The sequence below is a fragment of the Penicillium concentricum genome (assembly GCF_028827145.1).
Source record: "Penicillium concentricum strain IBT 3081 chromosome Unknown utg000002l_segment0_segment0, whole genome shotgun sequence".
Classification (NCBI taxonomy): domain Eukaryota; kingdom Fungi; phylum Ascomycota; class Eurotiomycetes; order Eurotiales; family Aspergillaceae; genus Penicillium; species Penicillium concentricum.
The window spans coordinates 6,278,255-6,299,939 of NW_026622755.1; the positions used below are offsets into that span (position 1 = coordinate 6,278,255).

The following is a 21,685-nucleotide window of genomic DNA, read 5'->3' on the forward strand; positions in this document are numbered from 1 at the left end:
CAGTTCCCCCAAGGTCGTATGATATAGCTCTCAGGAGGCTTCAATGAGTTCCTATGTGATATGAAGGCGAGTTCCCCGCCTCGTGGCCCCCCTGACCCTCTATTTGCTGATAGGGGCCATTCTTTGCTAAACGGGGCAGTGCACGCTACGCTTTTAGCCACTCGTGACAGTAAGAGTGCCAAGGCTTACATGGCCCACGACTCCTCACTTTGATGGCGACAAAGGAAAATACAATTGCAGTCTGCTTGTGCGCAGAATATCCGTCGGCGCGTAATGGCAAACCCACTTCCCGTGCCAAGCCCAGATTGGGGAAACGCCATCGATCTCCTTGAAGATGACCTTAGGACAACTGTTGTATCAAGAGATGTCCATGATGAGGCTGATTCAAACGACACGTCTGTTCTTAGCGACTCCTCCGACTCAGAGAGTGCCAGGGGTTCTCAGAATGGCAACGCCACAACTTTGCAGCTCAGGGCAAGTGTGGGTGACATTCCCGGTCTACGGTACCAATTGCTGCGTCCTTCCACGACTACAAACGAAGTGCGGTTGGCCCTTCGCACCGCCGCGAGTCACGGGCAGTTTGAGGCATTGGAAATTATGTTGGAGGCGGGCGCAAAATATCTCAATCTCGAAAAAGGTCTGAGTGACGTGCTCATAGCAGCGGCAAGGAATGGACACGTCGAATTTGTTCGGAGATCGTACCAGGCCATCAAAGAACGCGAGACTGAAAGTTATCATAAGATGTGGGCTGCGAGTCTCCAGGCTGCGATACCGAGGAGACACCGGACAACTATCTTGACTCTACTGAAATTCCACCCTGAGCCATCTCGCCACCTTGTGGCTTCCATTCTTCCCGTTATCGAAAGCGCAGCGACAAAGAGACACTTTGCGGCTGCGACTCTCCTTTGTGACTGGCTTCTGCATTGTTCTGACGGGGAGAACCAAGATACCGAGAGACAGCGACTTGCAATTCATGGAACGTCTGTTGCTGATCCATCGCTTCTGGACTTATGTCTCGAATTGCAGAATGAGCACCCCAGTAATGGTGTTGAAGGTGCTAATAATGAGATAGAAGATGGTGATAAAACCGAGCTAGACTCGGATCTTGATGGCGACGAGCTAGATGGTATCAAAATACTCCTCAGTCGCCTCCTTACGGTGGCATTGCAATCACGCCACAGCAACTTGATAAACAGTTTACTTGTGATAATTGAGGCGCAGGGCTGCAATACACATGTAATCATGCCTTCTTTCGCTGTTTGCTGCAGGTCGGGACTTCGCATGGTCAGATGTCTTCTTACACGAAGAGAGGGAAAACTCACTCTCAGCGCGCGGCAGCTTGCTATTGGTAGCTACACGGCGGCCATTTTTGGACGTCGTAGAGTTCTTCACAAGTTGCTAAATGAGCAGCTAGACCGGGGACAGTCCCTTCACAGTACTAGCTTCATCGAAAACGCCCTCGTCGGCGCCGCAAGTCATGGACATACCGAAATCGTGAAGACTTTGATCAATACTCCGCGCTTCAAGGACCACATCTCCGATGCAGTTATGAATATCGCGATGATCGTCGCCACGGAAGTTGGACATCTTGAGGTTGTTCGTTTGTGCCTCCAGGAGGGAGCAGATGCCCTAGCCACAGTACAAAGAAGAGCTCTAGTCGGGCATCTTGACCCGGATGGCGGACTTGCCATTGAGATACCGGACAAGGACTTCTCAGATATGTACCCCAGTGGTTTTCGAACGTGGCGCCCAAGGAACACCCAACTAGGTGCTCAGGAGCTAAGCCGCAGAAGTCTGGCGGTTTTCCCCCCAATTGTGTGGCAGTCACTAGTTAATAGTCTCTCCTCCAAGGCCACGACCGCGCTTCAGGCGGCACTATTGGGTTTCCATCGGGTGCGCTACGCCGAGGCAACGCCGGGTTTTGATACCAGCGATGCAGTCAGCGAGAAAGAGCGTCGCCAGGAAGCGCTGGTTTCCCTAATATTTGACCAAGGTTGTGAGCCAAGCAATCCAGATGGATCAGGTGAAAGTTCCCTCGAGATTGCAGTGAAGTGGGGCAATGACAGGGTGATCGAGCGAATCCTTCAGAAAATGGTCTTTGACAATGATGATGAAAAATACATTGATTCAAATGACGAAAGCAACGCGAATCAGAAGTCCAACAGGCGGAAATTGGTTATGTTGGCAACCAAGAGAGACTCTGCCGTTGCATTTCGTGTGCTGTTGAAGCTTTTGCAGGCTGGCACGGGAGTTCCAGTGACGCGCGATGGAGTCTTGATCCCCGAAATACTGACCACATTGGAAAGGTCGTTGCGTCTCATGGAGCGGCCCGATAGAACACAGGTGTGGGACCTGATGTTTTCCGAGAGACATTCTTACACCGCAGACCAGGCGCGCCGATTCATGAACAGTGGCATTCGAACGCTTATAGAATTACTCTTTTCCCGACTTCCTTGCCAACGAGCAACTGAGGACGTATTTCACCAGTTCCTTGCTATTGCAGCAACCGCAGGGGACGCTCAAATTGTCAAGCTATTAATTGAGAAGGGGGTCTGCGAGCAGACTGACTCGATGCCATCTATCGAGGGGACCGCCGCCCTAGGTGGTGCAGCACAGTACGGCCATATCCAGGTTATGGAGGCTCTTCTGGCCTCAGGGGAAAACCCCAACGGTGACATTCAACGCAATGATATGCAGTGCCCATTATCAAGAGCCATTCACGGAGGTCATCTCGCAGCAGTCCAGCTGCTGATAGAGCGAGGAGCCCAGTTGAATCGTTCGAGCGGCAACTCTTTTCTTTCCCTAGCGTTAGATTTTAAAAGGCGTGATGTTTTTGAATGCTTGCTCGCGGCCGAAAGGCCAAAACCTCCAGACCCGTCCGTTCTGGTCACCGCTTGTGCAGATGGAAACGCAGATCTTGTGTCCAGATTGATAGTGGCAGGAGCCCGTGTCAATGTTACAGCAAAGGAGTCCCTGGTCCACAGCGGCCGAAGCACCGATACCCCGCTAAGTGTGTCATGTCGCAATGGGCATATTGAAATTGCCCAGCTGTTACTAGATCACGGCGCAGATGTGAACATGAACAGTGGCGGTATGTTGGGCATTCCTCTCGTTGCTGCTGCAAGTCGTGGACATCTGAATATTGTGCGGTTATTGCTTGAGAATGGCGCAGATCCAAATCGACAATCACAAAAGCCATCGGCGCGGAAAGTGCAATTTGCTTCCCATCCAATATCTCCTGGTGACAACGATTCCGAGTCGCCAGCATCCCCCACGGCTCTCAGCGAAGCTTGCAAGAATGGATTCCCAGTTATAGTGGAAATACTACTCTTGCATGGGGCAGCGCTACCTGACGTGTCTGTATTCGGTATACCCAACGCTATCGTCAGTACATTTGCGGATAATTGGTCATTGTCGAAGTTGAAGGTTCTTGATATTCTCCTTAAATCATCATCAAGACAGGACAGCAGGAGCAGGGCCTTCGTTGAAGGCCTAGTGGAAGCTGCATTGATAGGGAATTGTTCTGCATTTGAGTGTATTCTCAAATACGTTGTTGTGCTGGAGCCCTACACGCTCGTTCTCGCATGTGTTTGTGGTTCTTTACCCTCCGTGCGCCAATGCCTCGACCAAGGCATCGACCCTGGGGTGGGAGACACCTACGGAAGTATGCCCCTCCACTCCGCAGCCGATCACATGAATGTTGAAGTCGTTCAGCATCTTCTAGCTCACGGAGCTGATGTGAACCAGCTTAATGAAGACAATCACACGCCACTCCTTGCCGTGCTGTGTGGATTTCAGGGTGCATTAACCGGTGACCACGAGGCCCATATTGCCGAAAGATCCACAATAATCTGTGACATGGAGAGTATAGTGAGGTGCCTTTTGGAAGCCGGTGCAAGGACAGATATAGGAGATAGTGAGTTCGGTCAGGCAATACACGTTGCCTCCTTCACCGGGCTTGTTGATGTGGTTCGTCTTCTTCTGGATCAAGGCGCCATCGTCGACTCCCCGACTCCATACTTTGGGACCCCCTTATTCGCAGCCATAGATGGTGATCAACCTGGGGTCCTCAGCATCTTAATGGAGAGGGGGGCAGATCCACATCATCCCAGAATGCTCCTGACGAGTGATGGAAAGCCTCGATATGATACCCCTTCTGCTGCTAACAACGATGCACCTCTCCAGACGCCCCTTGAAGCGACGATTGGGAAGCCCGGTCCGATGCTTCTGCGAACATTCCTCAATGCGGTGCAAGACATCGCGATTACAGAGAGAGCGTTAGTAGTAGCCGCCAATGCTGGGTATAGGACCCATTTTTGGGCCCAGGAGCAAGAGATCTGCGATTTTCAAATTCTTTTGGAGTTTGATAAATCTTTGATGATGTCGGATCATTTTCTCGATATTTTGACCGCCGGGGAGCTAGACTGCAACCATGGCTTCTTTGACCTCATTGTCGAACGAAGTCACGATCCTGTGGCAGCCAGGGAACTTCTGCAGGCGGCCAAGGCACGTCCCAGCATACCTATGCTACTATCTGAGAATAGATCGAGCCGTTGATCGCTGCATATCTGTTCATGTGCTCGTTTCAAATAACTGCCCGTTGATCTTCGGTGGGGTCACAGATATTCACCCTACAACCAATCTCCTGTACTTTCATATCAAGCAGGGCAATAAGGAAGTGCTGAAAATGTGGATCGATCATCTGAAGAAGAACGACCAGAACATGTCGAAACATTTCGACCCAAGGCTCATCGTGATGTACAGAAGCCAAGAAATCGTCGAATTTATTGATGACGAGTGTGGGGACAATCTGGATACACCTCGCTTGCGCGCCGAGATGTTCAAAGCCGCCGTCTACTCCAAAGACATCGACGGAATACAGCGTGCAATCGACCGGGGTGGGGTTGATATTAACAAACTAGTGGGTTGCGATGACCTCGCCCCACTGGATATACTAGTTGATATCCCAAGGTCAATTGACCAGGAGGCCGAGCGTCAACTGCAAATCAGTGCCCGAACTGTCGAGGTTCTTCTTAAAAATGGGGCCAACCCAAATGGATGTACCCATACAATCCAACAGTATTCACCCTTCGAGTACGCAGTCGGAATTGGAAATGTGGCGGCCGCCATGGTGCTACTTGAGCATGGCGCTACTCGTTCTCGAGATACTTAATTATCCAGACAAGAAAAGGGAAAAACAAAAAAAAAAGCAACAACGTTAGAATTTTCTTTCCATTGCAAAGCGATGCAATACTTTTTTTTTGTTTCCTTTCTCTCAATTCCAAGCGAATACCATCCATCCATACCCAGCATGAGCAATCCTGTAAGCAAATGTGTAAGAACCGAAATCAAAATCCACCTCCACCACCGAGATCATCTCTTAGACCATATGAACAATCTCATCCCGGATTGGTGCAATAATAGCACCAGGTAACCCCTGATTCTGCATCCTCTTCAATTCAAGTCTAACCCACTCAGAGGCTTTGGCATGCACAAGCTCCCAAACACCCCTCCAACCCGAGTGCTTCTTCAGTAGCCATCCCATTGCAAGCAGGGTTGCGAGAACCGTCGACTCATCGCCATGCGGGAACCCATGTTCAATCGTTCGACCGGCACAAGCGTACAGCGTGGCCAATTTCGTGATTGTTGCGCTCATGTCACATTCCAAGAGCTCGAAGAGTTCATTCGACCACATCCAGCTACCCTCAAATGTTTGCAGCTGAATAAGCTCCTGCATTCTCTTCACTGGGGTCTTTGGCAAAGCAGGAGTCGGGGACATTGCAATTGCGCTGGCGCGCATTTGGGGCAAAGGTGATGCAGCTACATCAACCATAGCATTCAAGGTTCCAAGTTGCCTGAGTGCAGAAGGTGCTGCCATCAAGCTGTAAAAGCCGGCCTGGGGATCTCCTATTCCTGGCTGCGAGAGCATGTGAGACTGCGAGCTAGATCCTCTTGGCTGTTGAGTTGGAGCCCAGGCTGTTAAACTCTGCATTTTATAGGTGCACAGGTGATTAGGCAAAGATGTCGTTAAAGTCAACCTACCTCATGCTGATATTGGTAGTGGGTTTTACGAATCGATCAGGTATGAACAGACTCGAGGGAGTGGCTGCTTTTCAATGAGCATACGCATTTGGCTATAGTCTATTTAGAGCCACATATATCTCTTGCAGCCTGAAGTAACTGTTGGCTACGACATTAGAGTATCGAGTTTCAGGCTTCAAAGGCCTGGCGTCTTTTTCTACGGGTTGTAATTGACGGCAAAAGCAGCAGATTGGGCTAACGCCAGTCCGTGTCATAAATCAACTGCACTCAAAGTCCAATGATCAGTGTTGCAAACCAGCTCGACAACCTCAGCTGATGATATCATTAAAAAATGTGCTCGGTACTACCGATTATGTATCCACTATGTCCAGTAACTTTTACAACCGAAACAGCACCTCGCCAGGTACCCAACGCACAGAATCGAATCCAAATGCCCATATCATACATTCCACATAGACCTCATCAATCCAACCGAAGCCTCCATATCAACACAAAGCAAAAGGGTATGCTCAATTACAGCTTCATCTGCATCAAGTTGCCAACCATCTCACGGGCAGTGATGCGCGAGGTAGCCCACAGCGTCGGGAAGTCCAGGGTGCTGGAGAAGGTATCGGCGTAACCAAAGAAGAGCATGGGAGGGATCCAGCCACGGGCGTACTCGAGCGCAAAGCAAGACCTATCCATCTTGTACTGCTTGACCTGGCCGCGGACCAGGTGGTGCACGCTACCGGCGGGGTAGACCTCGGGCTTGAATTCGCCGGGGACGTAGGCGAGCTGGGTACCCTGGAGGATGTTGAAGTAGTCGTCGGCGGTGTGGCGGCCGCTGTGACCTTCAGTTCCGATGGCGGTACCTGCAGATAAATTTGGTTAGAACAGGAAAAAATGCGGTAGACTTCGTCGCGGGCACAAAACTCACCAAAGATGATCAGGTACTCAGTGATACTGGCGTGGATCACGTACATGGCGCCCATGGCGCCGCCAGCGTTGTTGAATACCCACTCCTCCTCGGTGTTCACGTAGTTGGCGCCGACCTTCTGCTCCAGTTCGGCGACAATGAAGTTGACAATGGAGCGGGCGTCCTCGCCGTGGGCGCTGATAGCGCGCTGGGAGAGATCGTGGAGGTGCTCTGGGTCGAAGATGTAGAATTGCTCAAGACGCGCATCGAGGAATCGGTAGACGGCGGAGAACAGGGCCAGGAAGATGGCGAGGACGCTGAGGGACTTCAGGGAGAAGCATCGACAGCGGCAGCCGGAGCTGGAGGACTTGGAGGATTTGGAAGGCATCTTGGGAATTGGAGAAGGGTCCTGAAGTGGAAAAAAAGAAGGCCATCCAGCCTTTAAATTTAATTTTACCCCTTGGACCCCGGAGTTCCACTCGGTGGGGCAAAGCAAAACAATTGATAGTCAAAGCACCCTCGCTTTTGTTCAATCCATTATTACAGTATATAAATTCCTTGCTCAAATATGTCTCATTTCATAGTTCAATACATGCACCTCTATACTGGTGAAATCTGCCGAGTTGAATGGTTTTACACTGTGTAGATGTGTTTGTGTTTGTGTTTTTGTTTGTGTTTGCACTGTTTACTTTAGTCAACAGGCCATGCCGGATGCTCGCAATCCGAATTGTCGTCTCTTCTATTGGCCATTTGTCCTCAATATCTCATTTCGTGGGGTTGCCTCGTACGTTGTCCAACGTTCGTAGTCCAATGATAGCTCGGATTTGCCGTGATCCGTAGCCGCAATCCGCGGAGCCCGACGCCAAGATATATCTATCAGTCTACTCTTCATACTCCCCGAGGTCCAAGAATATTGATACAACAGGTGATGTCGCTAACCCAGATTGCGAGTCTCTCCCGATTGAATTATTTCTTTAAGCAACCCGCTTTGTTATAACGTGTGATGAAATATAGACGCCTTTATAGGCGAGTAGGAAGCGTACGTTATTTTAGGTCACAACCACCATTAGAGGCCTTGGCATGTCCTCCCATCCCACCTGTCCGCGGTTGTCGAAATCGTGCTCGCAGTTTCGTTCACGGTCCGATTTTGACAAGGTGCCGAGGACGTGGATCAGTTCGGCGTCGTTCAGGTGTTGGTTCTTCGACACCGAACAAAACGTGTTACAGTGTAGACTAGAACGAAGGGCAGACTGAATGCCCCGATGACCGCCTGGTCTCCATTGACGGCCTAGATACATATATAATTATGAGTCTCGGAGTCGAAACCAGCTACTCATTGAACATATCGTGTCTACCTGGCGTGATATTCTGACAGACGATCAAGATCAGTCCATCCGACCAACGCTCCTCTTGGGGTGAAATGCCAAGTCCCCCTTTTCGATACCTTCGACCTATGTGCAGTGTGCAGTGTGATAAGTAGGATCGTTGTCGTTGTAGATCTCGCCAGGGGTGACGTCTTCACTCCTGAGAACGGATTAGGTAAAAGGATTAGCGTTGCTCGGATTCTGAAGCATTGAACCTAGTGGGCTTGCCCATTATGAATGTCGATGCTGAGATACATGATTAGTTTGACCATATTGACGATATAATTGTGGATAGATAGATGGTACAAATGGAAGTGAGAGTAGACATTTAGCTCAGAGATTCTTGGTGGTTCTCTTGGCAGTCCTTTCTGATGTCTTCTCAGATATATATGTATTGATGTCGAAGCTAGCTGCATAGCATCAGAGATCTTAGTACCCATGTACCCATCAGCTGCACCTTCCAATCAGAGGTGCCTTCCTATTCGGGAACATCGTCACCTACCCCCGTTCCCCCATCGTCTTAAGGCACTGGGGTATAAATACCTGCCCCCTCCCAATTTCTCTTCTTTCTTCTTTCTCTTCTCTCAACAGTTCAGTCTCACGTCCAATGATTTATTGAGGGCACTGATTGGATCTTTGACGCGGTCCAAGTTAGGCTGAAACTAGATCGGGACCACCCGTCCTATCTAATGGCACGAAGCATGTCGGTGGTACACCTTCGGGTAGTGCCCAACATCGACCGCTGTGGATACAGACTGTACTTTCTTGGGTTCTCCATCGACCATTCAGGAGCTGAACACCGTGCTCTTTGAGCCAATTTTTTGTTCTTACCACAGAGATAGCTCTCTGTTGTCCACTGGTTTCCGAGCAGTTCTTTTCTTCAATGTTCTATGTTGACATGGTTGCCTGAGGCCTATCTGTTTGCTTACTCCATGACCTGGTTGGTTGATGCTTCTCTCTTACATGTCTGTCATTCCTGTTTCTTTTTCTCATGCTTCATATTTCTTTAGTTGAATTTCAGAATTATTTGTCGCTTGCTTCACTATCGCTTGTTCTTGTCCCACTTCTTAGTCCCCTCATCCTTGGGTCATTCTGTCCCTCGAAGACTTCTGCTGTCATAGTAATTTCTAGGAGTAGGCGTATTCGTTTGGCAGGCGTATGAGATCTGCTTTGACATATCTGTTTCAGCGGCTAAATCTGGGATAATGCTTGTTAGGACTCTGACTTCTACCGGCAGCAACTTGCCATGGTCAATATATATCGTCATGGATTTGAAGCTAGCAGGCCAAATACAGGCTAAACACGGCAATTCAAGTCGCCCAGGAGGCGATGACGATTGCGATGCATCCATGTCTAATATCAAAGCCATCTACTATCACATGATGGCAAGAACCATTTGGCTTCTGCACTGTCACTTTAATTTCAATATCAAAATGTCGATCATCGCCCATTGAAGAACGGTCGGCATTCCGCAATCTCCGGCTTGAGGCTAATATTCAGCCGATTTTGGAGTTAGCATCTATTTTCCGGAGAGTTGTAGGTTGCGTTTGCGGGGTACATATGCCTGAAGAACTGGATGTGACGATGTGGCTGTTTCGCAATTCCCCTCGATTTGATGTCGACAAATCTTGACATTGCGCAGTTGCATACTCCGTACTCCGACCCCTATCCTAGACACAGAAAAACAAGACATTTTCAGTCGGAGAAACTTCGCAAATACTCCAAGCTGTCAGTTTATTCAGGGGAATCTTGAACAAAGCGGATACCTTCACCAATCTCCGATTTGACCGCGTTCTAGAAGCAGCACTCCTCCGCCCCGCTCTGCAACGCCATCGTCTCACATTTGCTGCCAACGCCCGGAGATCTTCCCGAATCCGCAGGAAAACGGATAACGCCCCTGCATAACCAAGCTTCCAGTCGTGGAAAAATTCCTCCACGATGCCAATGAGGCGCACTTGGTGGCTGCGGCAACCCCCAATCCCGGCTTCCCGGTAGACCCAGTGGCACCTTACAAGCATGGGATTACCCGGTTGTGGAGTCCCATCCATGAGCTGATGGATAGACAGTAGCACGCCCTAATCTGAAATGTGAGACAGGACTACTCCGTGCTCTATACGGAACATGAACCCACCCGGTCCAGGTCATTCCCCATATGGACGACTTCCGAGAGAACATGGCATGTATAAAACAAACCGACAACGCCCGTTCCATATTGCCAGGCTCCCATTTCCATACCAACACTCTCATTTCTGAATACCCGTTCCACAAGTCACCATGAAGTCCTTCATCGCACCCGCACTCCTTTCCCTGGCGCTGTCCACCATGGGCGACGCCGCCTCCATCCCAACCAAGGGGGGCCTCGTCCGTCGCGCAGACTTCTGCGACCAGTGGGGCACAGCCACGACTGACGACTACATCCTCTACAACAACCTCTGGGGCCAGGATGACGACCCATCCGGCACACAGTGCACGGGACTGGACTCGGTCGACGGCAACAAGATCGCGTGGCACACCTCGTGGTCGTGGGCCGGTACCGCGGTGCAGGTGAAGAGCTACGCTAATGCCAAGCTGAACTTCACCCCTAAGACTCTGAGTGCTGTTAGCAGCATCAAGTCCGCCTGGGAATGGAGGTAAGTCTTAGGTGGTGCACATGATGCACTTGAATACGTTAAATAGAACAGGTCCGCTAACAATGGAACAGCTACTCCACCACCGATGTGGTCGCTGATGTCGCATACGACATGTTCCTCAGTTCTACTCCTGACGGCACAGAGGAGTACGAGATCATGGTCTGGCTTGCAGCGCTAGGTGGTGCGGGCCCCATCTCGTCTATCGGCAAGCCCATCGCCACCGTCACTGTCAGTGATATTGAGTGGGATGTCTACGTCGGTCCTAACGGTGCCATGACTGTGTACAGCTTCGTCTCTAAGGCACCTGTCACTAGCTACTCTGGTGACCTGTTGGACTTCTTCACGTACCTTGAGAAGGACCAGGCCCTGAAGGACAGCTTGTATTTGATTGCTGTTCAGGCTGGTACTGAGCCTTTCACTGGCAAGGCCGATATGACTGTTTCTTCTTACTCTGTTTCTGTTGTTTAAATAGCCAGTCAGGTGGTTTAGCAGAATTGTGTGATTGGGACTTGGATGGGGAGATGGTACATTCGTTAAGAAATGGAAACTAGAATTCAAACCTCCACAAAACACCGGGAATCAGCGACATTCCGTACTGGTTCCAATAATAGAGCCATAATTGTCATCACATAGACCTGCATCAACCTGCTACATATGTACTCCTACTCCGTACGGTCGCATTTTGATGTTTCAGCCCCAAGACCATCAGCCATACAAAATCCCATCACCAACATCTCTAACCGCCGACCAACATTGAAACAGCCAGCCCTACAATCCTGAAACCGCCCCATCCAAAGCGCCTAGCTCTAAGAGTATCAACGGTGCATCAACAATGCAGCCTGGTGCACAGTTGGAACCCACCAAAGCCAAAGAGTGTACGGAGTATACCAAAGCAACCCCTCCCAACGGCGCATCCAACCTCCAACAGCGTGACGCCGGATAGTGAAACGAGGCGCAGTCTCACACCAACATTCCATACCACCCAGTGATTCGGTTCAGGCGGAAGGGCGGATGACGACCCGCAGAATGCAAATCCCAGAGGGTCCGGGGAAACCAAAAAAAGGCAGTAGCGCGCGTAGACAAAATCTAAGAATAACCCATATAGTTGGAAGATCATAAAATTAGAAACGTTGCAGCGCTTCCACGATGTTGGGACTGTAAGCGCTGGGCGGGAAGGCGGGAAGCAGAGGGGACCGGCGCTTATATAGATGCATATGCAGTGTGTTTGGTCTTTTTTTAGGGGAAAGGCACGCTAAATGCTATGCACGGAACATTGCATGCATCCCACCTTTAGAGAAAAAAAAAAAAAAAAAAGGTGGTTGGGGATAATCGATAGATCCAACGAGAACACGGGGGGAGATCGGGATAATTGCAATATGACCTCCCTTATGTGAGGTGGGATATTTCAAGGTTCGGATAATTTACATATTTTCCCCTACACAGGCAACAAGGTCACGGGCATGTCTCCCTCGAACACGCTAAAGTCGCGTGACAGGGGGTGTTGGTTTGGGATCCAATAATGAAAAGAAAAGAATAAAAAGGATAAAGCTGTAAAAGGGACCGGTTGACAGGGATTGAGTGATCAGATCGGAAACTGACAGGTTTCGAGTGATTGGGCACTAACGCGAGTTCGCGGCGCCAACCTGAAATCGCCACTTTTTTTTTTTCAGCTGAGGTCTGTTTTTGGTGATGATTGTCTTGTTGGATTGTTGGATTTGGTGGATTGTTGGCTGTTGGTTGTTGGTTTATGGGACTGATTTGGAAAATTAGGCAGTAGAGTAACATTAAGAGGCTTGAGGCGAGATACTATTCTGGTACGCGTACAAGGAATGGAATGAGCGCGTAGTGAGACGTGAGTTTCATAGATAATTCAAGGAACTGACGATCCTGGATGAGGTGGTGTTGCGATGATTATCCCCCTTATAATGTACAATACTATTACACTAAGTAAATTGGAATAAACAGATTAAACAAGGTAATCAAGTTAATCAAAGCTAAATATCCAAAAACCAACAATGGAAATAAGATCCAAAACCCTCTAAACCCTCTATTGGATGAATCTAGGGATAATAAACGCACAGGTACAATAATAGTCTATCAAGTGTACATCACTCGACAAATCAGCTCACTTTCCCTCGTCTCAGACCTCCGCGCGCGAAGGTTGGAGTATCTTAGATCCAGCTATGCAGGTTCTATTCTACCCCCTGTACTTGGGCCTATCTTTCTCACTTCTAACTGGACCCCGTCCTTGCAGGGGAAAAAAAGGCCGTCCCCTCCCCTCTGGCGCATACCAGATACTATAACTAGAGAGGTATTCCACCCAGATTCTTCACGAGATTCATTCACATGCTCAACGTCGTCATCCTTTCTTTCTTTTTAATACACCATTGCTTTTGATCATTCGCATCTCTTATAATAATCCACGAAACATTATTTTCCAATCTATTGCTCACTTGCAGTGAACTGTGGATTGTGTCTCGAATAAATATCCGTTGCGCCAGGTCTCAGTTTCTTGGAAAAACCTCAGTTAGGGCTATCGATACGCGTTGACACGACAACCCGAACTATCCCATCCTTACTTGCAACATTCTTTTTTCAAGGAAACTACTTGATCTGAAAGTTATCCTGCTGGTCAGGAATTCATCTTTCTCTGTTCGACATTTGTTTGATCTTTGATCTTTCCTGCTTCATTTTGACTCTATACCCCCAACAAAGACCTTTGTCCTGCTTTTGTCTATCCTTCAATTGGATTGTCCGAGACAATTCATTTGTGCCTTGAAAACTCTTTGATCTCTGCCTATCTGTCGAAATACTTAATTCTCATCCTCGACCTCTTCTCCTCCCACATACCCCTCTATCACATCACAATATGGATTCATTGTCGCTCAACCGAGCAGCTCTCGATGAGTTTGTCACTACCAGAGTGACGAGAGAAATGGTAGCACACTTGGCTCAACAGGCGGCGCAGGTCATCCGCTGTGAGGCCCATGTGACCAACACCGTTAACCAGAATGGCCAACCTACACCACCATCCACCCCTCCGATGGAACCCTCTGACTTGCCTGCCCTTCCCTCAATCGAGGCCTTCATCGCCTCACTCGTCGCCCGGTCGCAGGTCCAGGTGCCCACTCTTATGAGCTGTCTCGTCTACCTCGGCCGTCTTCGTTCCCGTCTGCCACCAGTCGCAAAGGGCATGCGCTGCACTGTCCACCGCATCTTCCTTGCCTCGCTCATCCTAGCTGCCAAGAACTTGAATGACTCCAGCCCCAAGAATAAACATTGGGCCCGTTACACCGCAGTGAAGGGATTTGAAGGATTCGGCTTCTCTCTCCCCGAGGTCAACCTTATGGAACGTCAGCTCCTCTTCCTCCTCGACTGGGACCTGCGCATCACCGAGCAGGACCTCTTCACTTATCTCGAGCCCTTCCTGGTTCCCCACCGCCAGCGTCTCGTCGCTCAAGAGCAAGAACGTCTCGCAGAGGAGGAACACCGTCACAAGCAACAACAACACCGCGAATGGTATGGAATCCCATTTTATTTCTTATTATCATGAAAACTAACCCACCCAGGCGTCGTCTCCATGCATCAGCGGATCTGCTGGCCAGCCGCCTCCGTCGCCAAAAGCTCGAAGCCCGCGGCGAGACCCGTCGTGCAAACGACAGCTCTCTCCGACGTCTCCCCAGTCACGTCTCCTGTCCAACAATGCACAATACCCACTACGCAACACAGAATACCGCAGACCATGACCGCTACAACCCATACCAGCGTCAGCGCGCATCTCCTAACAGAGCCAACCGCTCAATCTCCCCACCATCCGTCCGGGACGTGCCAGCGCTCTCCCACGCAGAGACCTTCAACTCTCTCTGCTCGCGCTCCTCCAGCGTCGCCCCAAGCTCAAGAGGCACACCAGCCTCCATCAGCACAGTCTCCTCCCAAGGCGCCGATGACCTCATGCTCACGGATCCATCCCGCAGCCCGTCATCCCTCTCCATGAACTATAGCTATGTCAACGTGACCCACCTCGAATCTAAGAAATCCTTCGAGCCAATCCGCCAGCCATCCAAGAAGCTGAAGACCAGCAACCACGCACACAGCGGTGGCTTCGTAGCTCGGTTCCTGGCTTCCGCAACAGGCTCGTACATGGGCGGTCGTCGATCACACTAAATCGAGCCGGTTCTCGATTTCTTTCCTTTTTTTCATTAGCAATCTGATCTTTTACTTAATCACCGATGCTATTCATGCATCTACACCCACCTTTCCTATTTCCTATCTCCTATCTCTCACCACATCATATGATCTTTATTTCCTTTTCCATTTCCATATTCCTGCTTTTGAAAAAAGCTGTTCACTCCGTTGATACGCACATGTGCCAATACCCCTTGCTCACACCGATTTGATGTTCAAATACGTCTAACACTATGTGTATGAGCTTTATTACGCGAGAGCTGTGATTCTCCCGTCTTTTCTTTTTGTCTTTTCTTATTCCACTCGCTACTGCATCTGCCTTGCGCATTCGGCGTTTGTATGTCTGGTATCTTTTATCCTGGTCTACATTTCACTCGTTTTTCAATGGATGTTATCCAAGAATCTTTAGACTTTTTGCTCGCGCTCGCGATCGATGTACGTTGTACTTTTGTACTTACCTCCTACTTGGACAATGAAACTTATCACTTTTGGATCTTGTGTGCGGTGTAGCGTAGAAGTCTCGATAGTAGGAATACAGTAGTGTTCGAAATCAGCTATACCTCCATACTCTTATCATGTACTTCCTGATTTAAAGCAACTGGTTTCCACATGCGCTAGGCTGATTTAGTTATTCCAAGGTTCCGGCACTGTTATCGTAATTGCATGATCTGTGAGTCATCGTACTGTAATATTACATGGAACCATTCAGCAAGTTTTGAAGATTATTGAGCGCCAAGTCACATCCAGAAGCTTATAAATCGATAGACCCAGTTCCTTAGTAGGGGTTGAATATATTGTATTCTATTGTATCAACCGGACACCTCGTTCCCATCATCTTGCTTATTGTAATTCTATAGTAAACTTCAATAACCACACCAAGGCTCAACAGCCTGCATCAGGTCCAAATGCACCCTCGAATCCCCAGTCCTTTCCATCGCTTCCTGGAAAACATCCGACCCCAACTTCTGATTGAAAAGAAGGATACTAACCCACACAAGGTCAGCATAGCTAACAGTCTTCCCCATAAAGAAAGGCCCTTCATTCTCCTTCAACAAAGCAGTCACTTCACGAAGAGCAGGCTCCAGCTCGTTCCATGTCTGATCACCACCTTTCTCGCTCTCAAATTGATCAAGTGACATCCCAACCATTTTTTCACGAGTCGTATACCAGTAGTCCAGGCTTTCGGGATTCAGGATACGCTTCGGAACCAGGGGAATGAATATCGGCATAAAGGCTTTCATAAACTGAGACCATATACGCTCGACTTTTTCGAGATAGATTGAGTCGAGATGGAGTGAAGGAAGCGGGGCTTGACGCTCTATATAGTTCGCGATCTTGCGCGAATCCATAATCCATGTTCCGTCCGGGCAGGTAATCGTAGGGATCGAGTATGCGATGGCTCCGGGATTGGGTGCGACACTGGGGCCGTTAGAGGGGGTTTTCTATACTCAAGAATTGTTGGAGTCGTACTGGGGTTCCAATGTGGACTTGATGTCCGGGTACTCAACCTGTCATGGTTAGCAATTGTCTTCGGTTTTGTGAGATCTTACTTACCCATTGCGTTCGATAATCAAGACCTTTGAAATTGAAAAGGAGCCGAGCTATGGTGGTCAGTTGGTATGTGGATTCCTGAAGTGTATACAGCCAATGGGTATGGCGCTTCACTGACTTTTCCATGGGTTAGGAGACCATGTCACAGATGGTGCCTTGCCGGAAGGAATGTCGTAGAGTACATATTGATTTGCCATATTGGATGGATATGTTTTAATGGAGGGAGCTTGGAGTTATTTAAAGTTGTGGACCTGTGGGACCGGTATGAAAACTTGGAAATAATATTACCAATCCAACAAGCGGTCTAAAAAGCGGACCTTCCATATCTATCCTATCACTATTCCAGGGCTTATAGGTTATAACTGATTTCGAGCACTTTATAGCTAGAGTCCTTGCGCATCCTGTCCATTGATATTGCATATCCCTTCTTGCCCTTGGCTTATTTTCAGCCTCAGTTTCAGGGTCAGCCTAACATAACTCTCCATTACTCCCAGCCACAAAACCCAAAAACCTCCAGCCTCCATCAGTGAAACCTCCCCTTAAAATATGCCGCAGGGATCTGACACATTCTATTCGTTAAGGCCCCGTAATGCAGCTTATGGCGCCCGTTGCACAACCACTCTCAGCTATATCTCTTTCTAGCTGAAATCCATCCTGAATTTCCTGCCAGAATCTGGGCTCAAGATTATGTTTAAGCCATTTCGCATCCTCAGGATTCTCACCACTGTATAACCGTTAAAGAAAATAATAATGCTTTAAATGGACGTAAGGTAATTACAGAGATTCTCCAGTCCATTCGTAGGATAGTGTTGTGAGACTCCACGGCCCACGAGGGGAGAGGGAAACGGTGGCAGTCGACCAGGGTGTACACACGTGACTATGTGGGAATGGGCTGACATATGTTCCTGTTTAGGACTTCCAATAGGGCTGAGAAACCAGAAGAAGATGTTATACTCCCCGCATCCGAGGAGTGTCTGCTTTGTAGTGGCTTTTGCTATTTTTACCTCCTCTTCCCCCATATCTAGTATCTTGAATCGACCGCACTCTTTGTTCAAATACCTGGCAACAATGTTAGAGACCTTAATATTTGAGATCTGCTTTTGTATATCCTTCTAACATCTTTTAAAATGTTCGATTAGATACCTTTCATATACCTCTCAGATATCTTTTAACTCTCTCCCAAATATCACTTATATATTTCTTATATATCTTTTATATATCTTTTATATATCTCTCAAGTGCTTTATATATTTTCTCCATCCGCACTATCAAAGCACTCATTCAGTAGCTCTATCTTCGGGTTGTTAAGTTTGAGATCAAAGACAAGGAAAACAGTACCTCAGCTGCTATCGAGCTGGCAAGGCTTTCCGAAAATTATGGTATCACCGCCATTGAGTTCGAAGTGGCTCAACATATCAAGCAAGTGATTACCCTGCGTTCCGGGGACAATACCGCCTCGCTTAGTTCGGAACACATCATTTCGGCGACCTTCTTGCCCCAGGGACACCCGTTACGCCGTATCTTGGCTGCGGCCTGCGTCGCAAGATACCTTCGGAACAAAACACACAAGTTTTCTCAAGAAACTGAAGACTATCCCACCTCTGGAGCCGATCTTCTCCACGAGGTGCGACATACCCTAAGCGAACCAAACCAACCCTTCGACGATATCGCTTTCGAAGATCCCCTTAACGGAGAAGAAGTACTCCTGGGCTAGAATCGAGCTGCACCTGAACAGAAAGAAGGAAATATGAGCACTGGGATGGGGTTGGAAATAGCGGCATTGACATACCCATATCGAAAAGAGCATAGCTAGAAAGCTGAAGTCTAACTGAGACGCCCATTTCTCCTAGCAAAGCATCTATTTGATTTAATAAACTACACTGAATTTTATGCTGGGCTGGTGGTTGTAGTCACTGCATAGTAGACAACAAATGACTTTAGAAGTCATCACATAAAGCCATCTCCACGTCACTATCACTATTCTCCTTCCCAACTCACAACCAGTCTTTTCAAACAGTCAACCTATCAAAGTGGAAATGGCTGAGACATCTGAACAAAGTGTTGCATCGTTCGCAACATCGTAAGTATGGTATTGCTCAGGAATGGCATCCATTACCTAACACTTCATTATCCAGGCGGCTTCCACTATTCCATGGCCCTCTGGTTAAGATACAAGTCCAACCTATCGGTTGTGGATACACAGTCTCTAAAGCACTCCTCTGCACAGAGTCGCGGGTTTTCTCAGCCATGTTCGCAGGCGGCTTTCTCGAGGCCAAACAGGAGACGGTGAAACTGGAAGAAATGAATGGCGTTATCTCCCCACGGAGTCTCGAAGCACTTTTTCAATGGCTATATCTGCGTTTCATCAAGTTCGACCTCGATTATGATTCACCCGAAGAGCACATTTCGGCTGCCGTCGAGCTCGCAAGACTTGCGGACAAGTACGAGATTACGGGAATCGAATCTCAAATAGCCCAATACATCAAGGAAACCATTATTGCCAATCCACAACTCGAGGATGACATTGACGGCTCTTTCGTCAACAACAATATCTTTTGGCTAGATGATCAAGATATTATTTCGGGAATTCTCTTACATGACGGGCATCCAGTACGTCAAATCTTGGCCGCAGCCTCCGTTGCAGGGTATCTTCAGACCGAAAACCACAAATTTGCCGAACTAGCTCAACGATATCCTAAAGTTGCAGCTGACCTCCTCCATGAAGTGAGGCTAACCCTAAATGGACTAGAGCCCCATGGAAATGCTTGTTTCAAAGACCCAATTGGTGTGCAAAGGTTGTGTCTATATTAGTGACAATGTAAGTCATTGTGGAGGAAGGAAGAGTGCATCTGGGAAAGCTACGGGCTTTTGTTGGATGGACTCGCTGGCAGTTGGTGTTGAGGAATTGGATTTTACCGATGGGACAATCATTGGGCGTCGCTTAGAGAAAAAAGATTGGTGAAATCAAACGGTACCCAGTCCAATCAACAATAACCAGACCGGTCATTCTATTGAGCTAAGCCCATGATAAATGAGCAAGATAATGTTGAAATCAAGTCAAACAAGAAAAGTCAAAAATCCAGGCAATGCTAGCTGTTTCGTTACTCATGATCATCTCAATGCAAATCGCCTGACATCTCTATAGAGCCGGACTTTCCCAGTACTCGCGCTTGATCCTCATGATAGCAGAATGCTTATGCGGGAAGCTGACCTCGCCTTCTTTATAGAAGCCTGCTTCTTGGAGGTAATTAATGAGTCTGAGAGAAGTTAGCACATTCATCCTTTCCACATTGGCAATAATGCCGGTCCAACTCACTTAAGATTATCAACCCGCGGCTCCAACACCACAGATTCAGTTCGCATATCTGCCAAGAAACAGTGATGCACCAATGCACTCAACCAGACTGCAACCCGATGCGCACCGCGGAATTCCTGCTCCCCAACGAGCAGATGAATACCCCGATCATAATTACCCACATGATCCACAAGTCGGCCCAGCGGATCTTCCTTAACCCAATAGATCTCGAAATATCCAAACGGCTTCCCGTCCCAACACCCGATAACAGGGAAACTGTGTCGACTAGTCAGACTAGCTAGCAGGAACTTCTCCTGCACAGCTTTCGGTCCACCTTCGGCCCACATCGCCTCCACCCGCGGCACATTCATCCACCGATGCAGCGTGTCCAGATCAGAAGTGATATTCTCAGTGAGGTGATGCTCGATGCTCGTCACAGACGTGCTGACAGGCGTTCCGGGCCGAGTTTCACCCGCATCACCCTTCTGCGACGTCATCGGCACAAAGGCAACCCGGAACGAGAGATACTGGCTCAGACTGGGGATGTAGCGGACGTAGAACACCTCGCCCTGATGCGGAGGTTTCGGACGAACGGGGTGTCGCACCCCGTTTGTGAACGTGAATTGCAGCGGCGGGGGTGGGTAGTACGTTGGTAGATGGCTTCCAGACGTGAATGGTCCTACCGAGGTGAACTGGCCCATATTCGCCGTGTGGAAGGTTGCCTCCATGGGTAATAGTGTCGGTGGCGTTGCGCTGGCTATGCCGTCCGGCGTGGGTGACCCATTAAGCGACCGGACGGGAGGAGTCGATGGGCCTCCGCTTGGGGTCAGTGTGAAGAGGAAGAGACGTGGGTCGAGTTGCCAGAAACTGCGTCTGCTTACGAACATTGTTGACCAGCTGGTTGAGTCGCGGGTTTCGATGGGCTGGAGGCCGACGGAGGAGTCTTCGGTCGCGATTAAGCCCATTCGTTCGAGCTTTTGGAGGAGGTTCCGGCCTTTGAAGATTCCTTCGCGCTTGATCTTTATCCGCCATTCGCCTTTTGGTCGTCCGTCGCGCGGGGTCTTGCTTGAGGCGGCGGTCTCCAAGTGCAGGTCTGGCTCTGGTTCGTGGAAGTACCACCATAGTGTTGCCCAGAGCATCATGGCGATCTGGCGTGTGGGTGAGGTCACGGATTTGAAGTCGCTGGTTGGTGGGTTGACTATATACGAGATGTAGAGGGCGTCGCGGGTCAAGGTGGGGGTGGTGAAACGGCCAAAATTATCGTCGAAGTCGCGGGGGTTCTCTGAGTCTGGATCATCTTTCTCTGTCTTGCGAGTCTTCTCGGTGTTGATTATGATTGTCCAACCTGGAGGGAAGGTAGACTTGTGATGTATGTTGAAGTCGGTGGATTTGAAGGTGACCCCACCAAAAACGGGCGACACGTCAAAGGTGAGGCCATTGGGCAAATGGCAGGTGGTGTTTCGCATGGCGAAGATATTTTGGAGGTATTCTGGGGGAGGTCTCGAGATCTCTTATAGAAAGACTTTTATCCCTGCTTTGGCCCCTCACTGCGCGGGGGTTAAAGGAATCGTGCACCAACGGTAGCTGAAATTAATGCCCAATACGAATAAGTGGATTGGTAATGTGAAGCTCGAGATTGTTCAGAGAAAATGTGAAGGGAAGTTGGTCCGAGAGGTTACATATGATCGGTGACGCAGTCCATCAGCCCACTATGTAGGTTTTT

At 49.0% G+C, this 21,685-nt stretch overlaps 10 protein-coding genes across 10 annotated transcripts; 5 read left to right on the top strand and 5 right to left on the bottom strand.

Moving 5' to 3' along the window:
• Positions 1-273: 273 nt before the first annotated feature.
• On the top strand, positions 274-4,557 carry N7517_006084 (ankyrin repeat domain-containing protein; the record flags this gene model as incomplete). Its single annotated transcript, XM_056723814.1, has 1 exon — positions 274-4,557. The coding sequence occupies one exon, from the start codon at positions 274-276 to the stop codon at positions 4,555-4,557; it is 4,284 nt and encodes a 1,427-aa protein (XP_056580064.1).
• A 130-nt stretch (positions 4,558-4,687) lies between these two features.
• N7517_006085 (uncharacterized protein) lies at positions 4,688-5,173 on the top strand (the record flags this gene model as incomplete). The annotated part of the gene is made up of 1 exon (XM_056723815.1): positions 4,688-5,173. One exon carries the CDS (start codon positions 4,688-4,690, stop codon positions 5,171-5,173), a length of 486 nt encoding a protein of 161 aa, XP_056580065.1.
• Positions 5,174-5,380: 207 nt separating this feature from the next.
• On the bottom strand, positions 5,381-5,929 carry N7517_006086 (uncharacterized protein; the record flags this gene model as incomplete). The annotated part of the gene is made up of 1 exon (XM_056723816.1): positions 5,381-5,929. One exon carries the CDS (start codon positions 5,927-5,929, stop codon positions 5,381-5,383), a length of 549 nt encoding a protein of 182 aa, XP_056580066.1.
• Positions 5,930-6,555: 626 nt separating this feature from the next.
• On the bottom strand, positions 6,556-7,325 carry erg2 (C-8 sterol isomerase ERG2; the record flags this gene model as incomplete). The annotated part of the gene is made up of 2 exons (XM_056723817.1): positions 6,556-6,893; positions 6,959-7,325. The coding sequence occupies 2 exons, from the start codon at positions 7,323-7,325 to the stop codon at positions 6,556-6,558; spliced, it is 705 nt and encodes a 234-aa protein (XP_056580067.1).
• Positions 7,326-7,986: 661 nt separating this feature from the next.
• Positions 7,987-8,235, bottom strand: N7517_006088 (uncharacterized protein; the record flags this gene model as incomplete). The annotated part of the gene is made up of 1 exon (XM_056723818.1): positions 7,987-8,235. One exon carries the CDS (start codon positions 8,233-8,235, stop codon positions 7,987-7,989), a length of 249 nt encoding a protein of 82 aa, XP_056580068.1.
• Positions 8,236-10,575: 2,340 nt separating this feature from the next.
• xgeA (putative endoglucanase) lies at positions 10,576-11,399 on the top strand (the record flags this gene model as incomplete). The annotated part of the gene is made up of 2 exons (XM_056723819.1): positions 10,576-10,931; positions 11,003-11,399. The coding sequence occupies 2 exons, from the start codon at positions 10,576-10,578 to the stop codon at positions 11,397-11,399; spliced, it is 753 nt and encodes a 250-aa protein (XP_056580069.1).
• A 2,401-nt stretch (positions 11,400-13,800) lies between these two features.
• On the top strand, positions 13,801-15,095 carry N7517_006090 (cyclin family protein; the record flags this gene model as incomplete). Its single annotated transcript, XM_056723820.1, has 2 exons — positions 13,801-14,450; positions 14,501-15,095. The coding sequence occupies 2 exons, from the start codon at positions 13,801-13,803 to the stop codon at positions 15,093-15,095; spliced, it is 1,245 nt and encodes a 414-aa protein (XP_056580070.1).
• Positions 15,096-15,979: 884 nt separating this feature from the next.
• On the bottom strand, positions 15,980-16,864 carry N7517_006091 (glutathione S-transferase family protein; the record flags this gene model as incomplete). Its single annotated transcript, XM_056723821.1, has 4 exons — positions 15,980-16,535; positions 16,587-16,624; positions 16,671-16,717; positions 16,786-16,864. 4 exons carry the CDS (start codon positions 16,862-16,864, stop codon positions 15,980-15,982), a joined length of 720 nt encoding a protein of 239 aa, XP_056580071.1.
• Positions 16,865-18,703: 1,839 nt separating this feature from the next.
• N7517_006092 (BTB/POZ domain-containing protein) lies at positions 18,704-19,478 on the top strand (the record flags this gene model as incomplete). The annotated part of the gene is made up of 2 exons (XM_056723822.1): positions 18,704-18,747; positions 18,803-19,478. The coding sequence occupies 2 exons, from the start codon at positions 18,704-18,706 to the stop codon at positions 19,476-19,478; spliced, it is 720 nt and encodes a 239-aa protein (XP_056580072.1).
• A 328-nt stretch (positions 19,479-19,806) lies between these two features.
• On the bottom strand, positions 19,807-21,428 carry N7517_006093 (GNAT family N-acetyltransferase; the record flags this gene model as incomplete). The annotated part of the gene is made up of 2 exons (XM_056723823.1): positions 19,807-19,924; positions 19,984-21,428. 2 exons carry the CDS (start codon positions 21,426-21,428, stop codon positions 19,807-19,809), a joined length of 1,563 nt encoding a protein of 520 aa, XP_056580073.1.
• Between the last annotated feature and the right edge of the window lie 257 nt (positions 21,429-21,685).